Source organism: Pelobates fuscus, chromosome 12, assembly GCF_036172605.1.
Source record: "Pelobates fuscus isolate aPelFus1 chromosome 12, aPelFus1.pri, whole genome shotgun sequence".
In the NCBI taxonomy this organism is placed as follows: domain Eukaryota; kingdom Metazoa; phylum Chordata; class Amphibia; order Anura; family Pelobatidae; genus Pelobates; species Pelobates fuscus.
The window spans coordinates 3,594,072-3,607,362 of NC_086328.1; the positions used below are offsets into that span (position 1 = coordinate 3,594,072).

Here is a 13,291-nt window from a genome sequence, read left to right on the forward strand (position 1 = left end):
TTACTAGAATGTGGCACTCTGACGTGTAGAATTCCTGCATGATTAGAGCCTCCTGGTCCTGCTTTCCCTACTGTAAAGAACCCCACCAGGAAGTGACTGGAAGCGGACATAGTGCCTTTGAGAGAGACTCTTTTATAAGAGCCACGTACTGTGGATACAACAGACCACGCAGCCCGAGAAGGGAACCATCCACTTTAGTGTAGTGCAGTCCAGTGTGGATAGAAGTGGTTAATTATTGCTGAATCCACAGTTGCTTACTTCTTCTCTGTAGCTGTACAAAGCGGTATCCACCTCACCCATTGGTTTCTGCAAGAGAGGTGCAATGGTCGTTCTGCTGACACTCCGGGTCCCACCACAGGGGGCAGCGAATTTACTGCTGAGCAGTCTCTCGCTGAGGAAGTCAGACGGACATTTCGGAGGATTTAGCCAATCCCAGCGCCTGCACCAGGTCCTCACTCAACCCGCTCTTCAAGGTCCGTCTCACTGTAAGACAAAGATCCAAAACTAGTGACGTTGCAGTGAGACAATTTAATAAGTGGAAAAAAACAGCTCATTGCAGTGGTTATGGTGCTATCATTGTAGGAGGTTCTTTTTTGGCCAAAAAAGCACGGCTCACCGACCTCTACAGATATCAGTCTTATGGAATATCTAATGGGAATCCATCCTTCTCTGGCTGGCGAGTTCGCTGCGGCCTATCAGTTCCAGCCATGCTGGTATGGATTCACACTTCATATCCCAAAAGTAAAAATACTCGCAGAGGGAACAACTTTGGGCGCCAGGAAGACTGCCCATTGATTCATAGCACCATAACCACTAGAATGAGCTAGAATATTACAATAAGCTACAGTGGTTATGGTGTCCCTCTAAAGGGCCATTACTGTCACCAAGTTGTCTCATTTGCAATTAATATAGACATTGCTTTCCAAAGTATTGGTTTCCTGTCAAATCTTTACTTGCCATTTCCATCTTTAGTTGCCTGTTAGGCAGTGAAGAAGAGAGGGCATGGCCGGGAGGCAGGTAAATTGCATGAAACAGTGATCACAGTGTCACCAACCCTTTATAAGCAGAGCAGGGAGTGAAACAGCAACACTGGGCTAGGAATGGAATCTGATTGAGAAGATAACACAGGTAACAAGTAACAGAAGGCGAGGGAGTCCTAGGGGCTCACCCCATGACTCTGGATTTATATACTTACAGGACTTCCTGTTTGCTCGGGATCGCTTGCGTTCCTTGGGGTTCACAACCCTCTGATTGGGGTTTTGTGTCACAGACTGGACCAGTCGATCCATGATCTCATCAGAAGCATCTGATGTGCCTCCTGGCTCTTCTTTATTGCCAGACAGGTCCGGAGGGCTGGATCGACCTAAACCTAGGGTTTAATGATAAAGAGAAGGGTTAATGTGTAACCTGCAGCTGTACTAGGACTGTATTTCATAGCAGCCCGGGTCTATGTACGGCTCATTATGAAACTAACTATGACCTTCTCAGTGCATAACTTGAACTCCCCCAACAGAGCAGGTTTTAGGATCTAACACAAGAGAACAGGTGGTTCTGTCAGTCACAGATCAGGCGTTGTCTAGTACGGAAGTCCTTACCGCCAGCCATACAGAGCACACATAGTGTTGTGTTACCACCTCGTACAGAGTTAGTCTAACTAGCTTGGTCCCTGTAACCAGCTCTTACTTCTCACTCCTCTGCTCCTCCTCGTCTGCTGATCTCCGCTAGAGATTAAGATATTCGTCATGTTTTCGTGGCCATCTTCAGATGACTGGCTGTGCAGCCTGGTACTGGTGATGGCTGGGCTATTTTCTGTAGTCCCCGCAGCGCTGGAGAACTTTGCAGTCTGTGGGAAAACGTAGATGGTCAGCTGAGCTAGAAGTATGGATTTAATGAGACGTTACATTCTATAAAACACCTGATCTCAGGGTCTTCAAATCAGCTTCTCAAGGAAGAAACAAAATGGGTTTATTCAATAAACTGGAAATTGTAAATATTAGACCAATATATGGGGGTGGGAGGGTGACACTATATATTGACTACCATTTGCATTTTCCTGGTAAATTCTGCTAAATTCTCAGCCTGCTGTTGGCATCCAAGTGAGCAAACTAAACGTTGATTTGAACAGAGCGTTATGGTTTGAAGCGGCATGGCCAAATCCAGTTGTTTTTTTTAACCCCCCCTCCCGACTCTACTACATCTAATTGTCCCCCTAGCTACCCCCGAATGTCCCTAAACCCCCCATCTTACCTATTTTATATTCTTTTTACTGCCCCTGATTGAAAATTCCAAAGAACTTTCCCACACTGTGTAAAATGACACAGAGCACTCTGATTGGTTGGCTTGAAATCCAACCAGAGTGCTGTGACTGGTAAATGTAGAGACTAATCATCCAATCAGAGTGCTCTGAGACGAATTGCAAGGCGTGGGAAGGCTTTATAAGCCTTTCCCCACCTTGCGGAGCAGAGTCTGTGCGGTGCCCTCCCTGGGTGAAGAGGCTTGGGGACCTCTAATCACCTGGGGGGTGGGGGGTATTTACACTTAGCCCCCACCTGTCACCCATGGGTGGGGGCAGGGGACAATAGGTCCCTGTCCCCCCCCCTCTCCGCATGGGTGATGGCCGGGGGGGGGGGGGTGTCGGAGAGGACAATAGGTCCCCCCCTTATTGCAAATTAGGGCCCCCACCTGCCGCTCATGGGTGGGGGCCGGACAATAGGACCACCCTTATTGTAATTACACCTGTGCCCCCACTCGCGGGGCACAAGTGGAAATTAATGTTTCCCCCAGGCTAGTTAAAAGATGCCCCACCATGGAGCCATTTATTTAAAAAAAAAAGATTAATTACTAATACCAACTAATTTTCACTTAGTGTTAGTAAAGTTGGCTGAAAGACCAATCTTGGTTTTTCAGCCTTTTGGTAGATGGCTCCCTAATACTGTGGGAATTATGGAGTTATCTACTAAGCGGCTGCAAGATGCAGCTGTAATGGCACCCCCAGGCATAAAAGGGGTTATCAGCCGTTTAGTAGATCTTCCCCTTCCAGAGACACAGGCACAGCTACTGCAGAACCCCAAACTCCCAAACAGGATACCAAGTACTACTCCAAACTCCCGAACTGGAACCTCACGAATAGCTGCTAGCAGCTGAACAGGAAAGCACCCAAGCGGCTTACACTCCTGGCAATCAGTCTCTAACAGCATACAGTAAATCCCCCGAAGAACGAGACAAAGCTCCGTGTTGAGGGTCAAGCAGTGAACAAACAGAGCTGTGGGTTTATTGTTCTTATATACACATTAGTACCCCCCACAGGGTTTTGGAAAACAACCAATAAACACGTACAATACACTCAGACACTCCCACACAAAATCCTCCCCTCTGCCTGTGATACAATTACCTTACACAATGGGTAATGTAATTATCACAAGCAGAGAAATACAGTTTTTCCACATTATTCATAACTTTAAAAGTATGCATCACATTCACATAACTTACATTTTCAGAATCAGCATACTCCAAATACAAACATACGTCAGATCGTAGTCCTTTGTGACCAAATGAAGCATGGCTTTTCTGCCCAAAACCTTTTATCCTGGAGATAATTGGGAAGTAATCCAATTATCTCCAAGGACAGAGGCAAAACACCATTGAACACATGGCAAAAAAAAAGACAATAAAATACATAAAAATATATAACTGTGCAGCCATTGCATAAACAGGTACATTCAACATATCCCCAGATAGCTTAGGTCTGAGCACACATTATTACTGAATGGCGCTCAGATCACACACATACAGTTCAATTACCATGGAGCCAAAGTCTTTCATTATACGAATGGGCTCCATGGTATAGCTATCTGGGGTATCACCGCTCAAATAGGGCAAGCACCGAATGACCCGGCTTTTGTGTCTTTGCAGGGGAAAATCAAGCGTTTCAACATGGGCCATAGTCTAAAGGCAGCAGGCGGGCAACCAGGCTCCTCCAATGCAATGTGGCGAGATTGGTCTTGTCACAGCAGCCACGGTAATGATAAGGATCGGAGTTTCATTCCTATCCAAACAAAGTCCTGAATTGCGTCCTAACACAAATGGACCAATTGATCTCATTCTGTTATGGCAAAATTCAGTAGTTTTGACGAGAACACGGAGGAAAGGTGAGAATTGTGGGAAAATTGCTCTGACCACCGGAAACGAAGCAGACTTTGGTCCTCCGCTGGTCAGAGATGGTCAGGCGTAGGAAACCTCCATAAGACAAGTAGTCCCTACTTTGTCTTATGTTTTAAAGAAAACTAGAGCAGACAGGAAGAAATGAAGAACAGAGCCTGAGAGAGGGAAAGCAGAGGAATCGATTGTGGAAAGGTACGTTTGGCATGACAGTGCCACTTTAATTTGATTCAGGGTCATTCATGTGTCTTTTTAAAAAAAAATTTCTAAAGGACGTCTGATTTCAGGCATTTTAGACTAAAACCTGAATTCACATCAATTTACCTCCCCCCCCCCCTTTTTTTTTAAGTAAGTAACCCTGCAAAATGCTGCTCTGACTCCTATAATGCAAATCCACCCGAATTCGCCCTGTGTGACTGACCTCGGTTATCATCCTGCCCCGGGTCTTGTTCCTCTCACGGTATGCTGCCCGTTTCTGCTTCTGTTGAAGCACACGATCCCGCGTCGTTCTGTACTCCAAGGCAAATTCGCTGATAATCTTACAGAAATAGGTGATCTTTGTGTCTCTGGCTGCAGAGTACGTGTACCCCAGATACAGGAGGAAGGATCGGAACCTGGCAGACAGATTATATACACAAACAAAAAACACAGTAATAAGCGTGGGCTTTTCAAAGACAAATACGAGGGATAGTGAAAAAGGTTGTGAAATTCTCCACCTGACAAGACTAGTTGAGGGTAATCCCACAAATAACAAAGAAAACAAGTTAAAGGGACACTACATACCATAACCACTACTGCATATGGTTACAGTGATTATGGTACAGTGCATTCTGAATTTCACCTTCATGTGGTTTACCCCAATGTGTGCACATGTTGTGCAGTGACAGTCTCTCCACTATGGGGTGTTGCAGGATTCGGTCATAAAATATCTCTACGGAGGTTCTGAGTCGCTGTTGAATGGTAAACCGTGAATTGAAGTACAGAAAGGGCTGCAGCACTCAATGCCAGCGATTACACAAAGCAAATATTTAAATATTTAAATGGAAACGGAGGGAAGTTGCTCATCATTACAACAATGGCGAAAGAGTGATGGAATCCATGCTTGAAATGGTTTGACAAAGACTGGACGGGCTGCACTATACCCTCCTGGTACCATAACCAATACAATACGCTGTAATAGTCATGGTGTTTGCAGTGTCCCTTAAAAAAACAAAACAGAAAAATCTGTATACCTTGGGAACAGAAACCATGGGGGTTCTCACCTGTTCAGCATCCGTCGGTGCACGATTTTCAGGATGACAATCTTCTCGGTGCAGCTCTTCAGGAAATCGTTCATCTTGTTCCTCAGACCAGATTTGGTTTCATGTTTTGAGATCACTTTCAGGCTGTCCCAGGACTCCCTGCACCTCCTCTCCAGCTCAATCAGGGTGTCTGCCAGCTCATCAAAGTCTACCTGCATGAACAGCACAGACCTGGCTGAGAGGTGTGCCCAACAATGCAATCTGACAAAGTTTTGTTTATACATACTTTTCTACGTTTTTCTTGCTTTATTTTGGGAAGTAAATTTGTTTAAAACCGTTTGCTTTCTGATTTAAGTACGAAATTGTCACGTGATGAATGTCCCTTTAACAAGGCAATGTTTGTGAATTGTTTAGTCCTGCGTTTAATGTTCAGGATTTATTTCTGATCTACGCAGAGCTCCCCATAAACCAGCTCTGGGGAAGATCTCTGAACGATACTCCTAGCTGGTGTAACTACAGAATGCACGCAATTCCCATCTTATTCTGTGCACAAGAAAGGAGTTTAATCACGCAACACCAAACCGGAAAGAATTGCAAAGTTTGGACAAATATAGCCAAATTTAAAAAAATATCTACAACTGTAAAAGGGGCATTTTTAAACCTTTCAGTGTTTGCTACATAAACATGTATATTCACTTATTTATTAGTAAAAATGTACGAGTCAGATTAAAAAGACAATTCTGAAATTTAAGGAAACATAAAGGGCATGAGTGGGTTCCTATAAGCTCGTTTGAACAGGGTCCTCATCACCCTATTGTTCCTGTAACATTTTGTAAATGTTCATTATTGTTTAATTTCCCCATTTTTATAATATTGTAAAGTGCTGCAGAATGTGCTGGTTATAGAAATACCAATAATAATATTCTTGTCTCTGCTTGTGAGTAGCCATTTAACCACCAGAGGGTGCCAGAGTATATCTGGAGGAAATGTCTGTGCAGTAACATTAACATTCCATTAGGGGGCAACATATAACACTGCATACAATAAGGTCTATTCCATGTATGGAGAGACTTACTTTAGATGACCTGGTGATGGCGGGTATCTCCGAGTAGAGGTCAGATGTGTCGGGGAATTTTTCGGTGACAAGGTTACACATGTGGTGAAGCAGGGTTTGTCTGTGCACGGTGTCCTTAACCTCAGACACTTTCTCCAGGTAGCTCAGATCAAAGCCTTTGGCCTAGGAAATGGCAAAGAAACGTCATGATGATGCTTAGACCGCCTTCTACTGGCTCATCCCTTCCTTAACCCCTTCATTTAAATCAACCCCATGAAAAGCTGCCAGTGGTGCGACCCTTGGGGGAGGGGCAGGATGGTGTCACACAACCGCCGTGGTGCCAGCAATACATTCAAATAACAGGAATAATTCTCCCTGAACACAGTGGGGAAAATTGTTGTACGGACCTTACCGTGTTACTGGCGTTCCAAAGGGATGTAATTAATGGTTACATTCCAAGCTGATAATCGGCTACTGAGTGATCAGTCAGATATACCATGAAAGGTACAAGACATATTAAACGGGTTCATTTAAAGGAACAAACACTCTGCGACCCATACCATCGCAGCTCATTTTTGTTTGGGGACCAACTCCCTTGTTAATGTCAAACCAAAACACGGGGCTCTCAGCGCCTACAGTCCGACCCTGTGCTGCAGCTTGGCTAATATACTACTTATAGTCCACGTGAACCTGTCCAGCTATGGCTGTCACTTGTAGGCTGAGAGCACTGGGAGTTGGACAGGCTAACATGTTAGACAAGGTGCTGGGAGAACCCCAGGTTCTGCAAACCTGTTGAGAAATAAGGAGAAGGTACACCATAACCACTACAATTAGTGAAAAACGGTCCTTCTCTAATCCTCCAACCATTATAGCAGCTCTTACTGCAATGCCTATGTTGTGCCTACCACCTGGCGATGAATGTACATGCTGTGCCAACTCACATTTGATCCATTTAGGAAGTTGCCCACTGCCAGGAGGGACGAAAGGATCAATTTGAAGGTCTTATTTTTGGAGAGTTGTTCCATTCCTAGTTTCAGGTCATAGAGCGGGTCAGCGATCTCCTGTGGAGGAGGGGGAATTATTACAGGTTAATTCTGTATTCTAGATTATCATTATTAGCATTTACATAGAACCAACAGCTTTATACACTCCAACCGTAACAATTCAGATATTAAATACGGTTTTAGCTCTGGTTTATTACGAGCGCAGTGTCCAGGAGATGTATAGATACGGGGGGATTAGAAGAATAAGTGTTTAGATCATTGTATCAGAGTGAAATCAACATGATGGCCATTTCCCCTAATTTCCCATTTATTAGTACTAGAATTAACCCATTAAACATCCTGCAAGTCCCAGCTCTCAGGCGCCACTTAGTGGTAACTAGCTACACTTACATTTCTCAAATCATATGGTCTTCCCTCCCATTACCTTCTCCATGGGCTCATAGTCCAGTTTAAAGGCCCAGAGCTGGAGCCGGGCTGCGAGACCACTAATGGAAGAAAGTGTCAGTAGGAACTGCTCAGCCGATCCCAACGGGACATCGGGCGTCGCAAGCTGGGCGTCCTGAATCTTCTGCTTCTCCTCTTCGGTCGGAATCATTGTGAGGATTTTCTAAACAGAGAGGGTTCATAAATGAGTAAACTGACTCAGCCGTCAGCATGGGCCATGGTTACCATGGCAACAACAAAATGTGACACAGAGGGCATCGAGATGCTTGACACGGCTGCACAAATTATTAAAACATTTCCCAAGATGCAGAAATTCAGTTCTTTGATCAGAAGACAGCTTGTGGTAATTGTTGCAGTCAGAAATCAGAGGTAAAGTGCCAAGGGAACCATCACTACTGCGGAGACTGGACCGACTGCTTGTCCACGAACATGGCCCAGCAAATGAAACGAGTTTTGTTGGAAGGTAATTTTAACCTGGGAAACAGCTCTCACAGGCTACACCACCAGATAGACTGAGAAGACTGGCAAAGCATCATGGGAGATGTAGTTCTAATACAACTGGGCATGTAGATTTTGGCCACAGTGTTTCTAGAACCTACCCATCCCTTGTATCTCTATGTATTGAAATATTCTGCAGTAGATCAGGGCAGGTAGTCAATGGGAGATTTACCTCAATTCCTTCCTTATTTATGGCATATTCGTCAAAGTTCAATATGGCCGTCTTAATGATGTGCACCGGGGGTAGCACAGTCAGTCCAATGTTGATTGCATTACTCCTCTTGGGGTCAAGTACTACCAGGGTCTGTTTCTTTAAGTCGGCTCCTTTCTGTAAACAGCAAGATCAGATATTACACCAACAGCACCAGCCTATGAAAGGAAGAAGCCACACCCCCGAGGAGCAACAGAAAGACCATTCTCCAATATTGACACAATGTATTTAGTCTAAAATTCCTCTAATGACTAATCAAAACTCTTTCAATAAAGACAAATGCAAGAAATATCTAGAGTTGGTGTTAAGTGCTACGTTCACATTGTGGGCAGATATTAAAGGGACACTACAGTCACCAAAACAACTTTAGCTTAAAGGACCACTATAGGCACCCAGACCACTTCAGCTTAATGAAGTGGTCTGGGTGCCAGGTCCACCTAGGATTAACCCATTCTGCTGTAAACATAGCAGTTACAGAGAAACTGCTATGTTTACTTTAGGGTTAATCTAGCCTCTAGTGGCTGTCTCATTGACAGCCGCTAGAGGCGCTTCCGTGCTTCTCACTGTGATTTTCACAGTGAGAATACGCCAGTGTCCATAGGAAAGCATTGAGAATGCTTTCCTATGGACTGGCTGGATGCGCGCGCGGCTCTTGACGCGCATGCGCATTCAGCCGATGACGGGAAAAGGAGGAGGAGAGTCTCCAGCACCGAGGGAGCCCGGCGCTGGAGAAAGTTAAATGTTTAACCCCTTCCTCTCCATCCAGCCTGGCGGCACCCTCAGGGCACTATAGTGGTCCTTTAATGAAGCAGTGTTGGTGTATAGATCATGTCTCTGCAGTCTTACTGCTCAATTCTTGGCCATTTAGGAGTTAAATCACTATGGTTTCTGTTTTTGCAGTCCTATCCACACGTCCTATGGCAGTGACTGACCTGATCTGCATGAGAGTAAAAAAAAGCTTTAATTTTAATGAGATGTTAACGATTTTAGATGTTTTTATCTCCTGATCTGTAAATTGAACTTTAATTACATACAGGAGGCTCCTGCAGAGTCTAGAAAGCTATTGACAGAGCAGAAGATAAGAAATTCTAGTAAACCGAATATGCAATAAAGGAAGTGTAAACATTAGATGACTCTTTACAGGAAGTGTTTATGGAAGGCTGTGCAAGTCACATGCAGGGGGAGGTGTGGCTAGAGCTGCATAAACAAAGTGATTTAACTCCTAACTGGCAGAGAATTGATCAGTGAGACTGCATGATCATGATGTACCAAAACTGCTTCATTAAGATAAAGTGGTTTTGTTGATCATAATGTCCCTTTAAACGTCCTCTTGCATGTCTGTAATATATCCAAGTTACACCATGATCTTATCAAATCAACCATGAATCTATAAAGCCAGGCATATTATACACAAAAATTATACAGCCTGGCATATTACAAACAGGGAAGGTATAAGATGGGGGTATTACACACAGGGAAGTTATTATACACAGGTGAATTTATACGATTGGGTTATTATATACAGGGAAGTTCTACGATTGGGTTATTATATACAGGGAAGTTCTACGATTGGGTTATTATATACAGGGAAGTTCTACGATTGGGTTATTATATACAGGGAAGTTCTACGATTGGGTTATTATATACAGGGAAGTTCTACGATTGGGTTATTATATACAGGGAAGTTCTACGATTGGGTTATTATATACAGGGAAGTTCTACGATTGGGTTATTATATACAGGGAAGTTATACGATTGGGTTATTATATACAGGGAAGTTCTACGATTGGGTTATTATACACAGGGAAGTTATACGATTGGGTTATTATACACAGGGAACTTATACGATTGGGTTATTATACACAGGGAACTTATACGATTATGGTAGTATATATAGGGAAGCTATATGATCAGTGTATTATATGGCCTGGCATATGACACACAGGTTGCCAGCCGTAGTCTCACAAATCTATCAACTGGCTATTCTCACCTACCTTGCTTGTAACCAATTCCTTGGCTTTGGACTCAAATAGATGTTCTAGTTTCTCAGTATCCACCAAAACCTTATCCAAAGATTCCCACACAGTTCCTTTACCAAATTTTCCCCGACTGGTGCCACTGGTATCTTTCATTTCTTTCCAGAAGAGTTTGACAGTCTTCCTCTTTTTATTGAAAGTACCCGTGCTGGACTCATGTGACATGCCTGTGAAGCTAGGAGGGGCAGGTGGTGGGGGTGGAAGGTGAGAAGCTCTAGCACTTGGAGGAGGTGGTGGAAGACAAGACAGTCCAGGGCATCCAAGCATGGGTGGAGGAGGAGGTGGAAAAGACATGCCAGAAAGAGGAGGTGGTGGAGGAACAAAGTTTGCAGCTGAAGCTCGTCCAGCTGACACATTTTCTGTGTTGTCAAAGTCTAGAACGTCAAAATCCTCTTCCTCGCACAGGTCAGAAAAATCCAAGTCTTTGATCTTTAGCTCCATTTGCTGTGGGGGTGCAGACTGTTCCCACAGAACTTCGGATGATTTCTTGAAAGGTATCATGAGGGTCTTCTCCAGGTTTTTAGCGTTGGTTTCGGCATCAATGCTGTACTGCGCTCTCAGGGCGGATGTGCGGTTTTCTAACACCACGTCAGTTGTGTTCTTTTTGGGAGAAATCTCATTTTCATCATTTTCTGCTTTGATTAAAGGAATCCTCCTCCTTTCTCTTGGGGACCTCAGTGGTTCATTGGATGGACAGCTTTTGGCACCAAGTACCTCAGTTTGTGGCTCTAACCCATTTTGTGTCTTGGGGTGCAGCATTTCCTTCATAAATGTTTTAGAAGTGGTCCTATCCATGGTGGGAGGGGGAACGCATGCAGGGCTCACTGCGAAAACAGAAAAATTAGCCATGAGACTACAATCCGGATCCAGGTTCAACATAGGACACGTTCACGGTGAACCAGTATGGTGCGGGTACTCCGTCCGTGCTATTAATAGATCATGCAACTAATTTTTATATACCAGGAGAAAAGCAAAGGGTTTAGTAGAATTAAACCCAGCTGTATATAGCGAGATAACGTGCAGTGTGCATCGTTTGTATTGATGGGTGCAGTAGCAATCTTCCAATACAAACAGGTTCATTCAGTAAACAGCTGAAGTCTCAATGGCCATGCTGTGACTATAACAAAGTTGGAGAATTTTCTGATTTTTTTTTATCCGAAATTTTGCCATTTGAATTTAATTTCAGTAGAATTTGGAGATTGTAGCAGGTAAACGCTTATTTACAAAGCTTCGAATCAGATGGCACATTGTGAGATCAGGATCATATTTACAAAGGACACCCCCTGCTTGAAATATCTTTCTACTTTATTTCTCACACTATTTCATGCAGTGTGTAGCAGGCAGAACAAGCTAAATATGAACGTTCTGGCCTCCTGTTTTGGAGCGGTTTGTCCCAATGTACGAGCTCATTTATTGAAGGCCAGAGTAAAGGTTACGCAAAGTCTCCCTGCTCCGCCCATTACAGTCTAGTGTAAGCATGCATCCCAACATTATCCCACTAGTGAAGACATTAATAATCAGTTTTTTTTTTTTTAAAACGAGTAATGTCTGAGCTGATTCACAATGTTGGGATTTCTGGAAAAAATGAAAAAACGGAATACAATAATAATAAAAACAAGTGCCCCCTCCTTCAAATTCCATGAGCAAGGGGTAAAATATAAATATTACATACAAAAGGTAAAAAACAAAGAGCAACGGGTTAAAAGAAAACAACCCAAATCTAAAACAACCCAAATCTATGAGCCAGGGTATAAAAATTCACACACTACCAGCCAGGGGGTAACAAGTCACACACTACCAGCCAGGGGGGTAACAAGTCACACACTACCAGCCAGGGGGTAACAAGTCACACACTACCAGCCAGGGGGTAACAAGTCACACACTACCAGCCAGGGGGTAACAAGTCACACACTACCAGCCAGGGGGTAACAAGTCACACACTACCAGCCAGGGGGTAACAAGTCACACACTACCAGCCAGGGGGTAACAAGTCACACACTACCAGCCAGGGGGTAACAAGTCACACACTACCAGCCAGGGGGTAACAAGTCACACACTACCAGCCAGGGGGTAACAAGTCACACACTACCAGCCAGGGGGTAACAAGTCACACACTACCAGCCAGGGGGTAACAAGTCACACACTACCAGCCAGGGGGTAACAAGTCACACACTACCAGCCAGGGGGTAACAAGTCACACACTACCAGCCAGGGGGTAACAAGTCACACACTACCAGCCAGGGGGTAACAAGTCACACACTACCAGCCAGGGGGTAACAAGTCACACACTACCAGCCAGGGGGTAACAAGTCACACACTACCAGCCAGGGGGTAACAAGTCACACACTACCAGCCAGGGGGTAACAAGTCACACACTACCAGCCAGGGGGTAACATGTCACACACTACCAGCCAGGGGGTAACAAGTCACACACTACCAGCCAGGGGGTAACAAGTCACACACTACCAGCCAGGGGGTAACAAGTCACACACTACCAGCCAGGGGGTAACAAGTCACACACTACCAGCCAGGGGGTAACAAGTCACACACTACCAGCCAGGGGGTAACAAGTCACACACTACCAGCCAGGGGGTAACATGTCACACACTACCAGCCAGGGGGTAACAAGTCACACACTACCAGCC

At 44.5% G+C, this 13,291-nt stretch overlaps 1 protein-coding gene across 3 annotated transcripts in view; it reads right to left on the reverse strand.

The window, feature by feature from the left end:
- Positions 1-53: 53 nt before the first annotated feature.
- FHOD1 (formin homology 2 domain containing 1) overlaps positions 54-13,291 on the reverse strand; it is an 80,566-nt gene continuing 67,328 nt past the window's right edge. For all 3 annotated transcript variants that reach the window (XM_063437955.1, XM_063437956.1, XM_063437954.1), the window contains 10 exons: positions 10,605-11,470; positions 8,572-8,727; positions 7,882-8,064; positions 7,395-7,514; positions 6,475-6,636; positions 5,421-5,611; positions 4,580-4,772; positions 1,684-1,843; positions 1,196-1,369; positions 54-483 (listed from right to left, as the gene is read on the reverse strand). In XM_063437955.1, the coding sequence (XP_063294025.1) occupies positions 401-483; positions 1,196-1,369; positions 1,684-1,843; positions 4,580-4,772; positions 5,421-5,611; positions 6,475-6,636; positions 7,395-7,514; positions 7,882-8,064; positions 8,572-8,727; positions 10,605-11,470 (2,288 nt within the window). In that variant the 3' untranslated portion in view covers positions 54-400. The remainder of the gene's footprint in view (positions 484-1,195; positions 1,370-1,683; positions 1,844-4,579; positions 4,773-5,420; positions 5,612-6,474; positions 6,637-7,394; positions 7,515-7,881; positions 8,065-8,571; positions 8,728-10,604; positions 11,471-13,291) is intronic.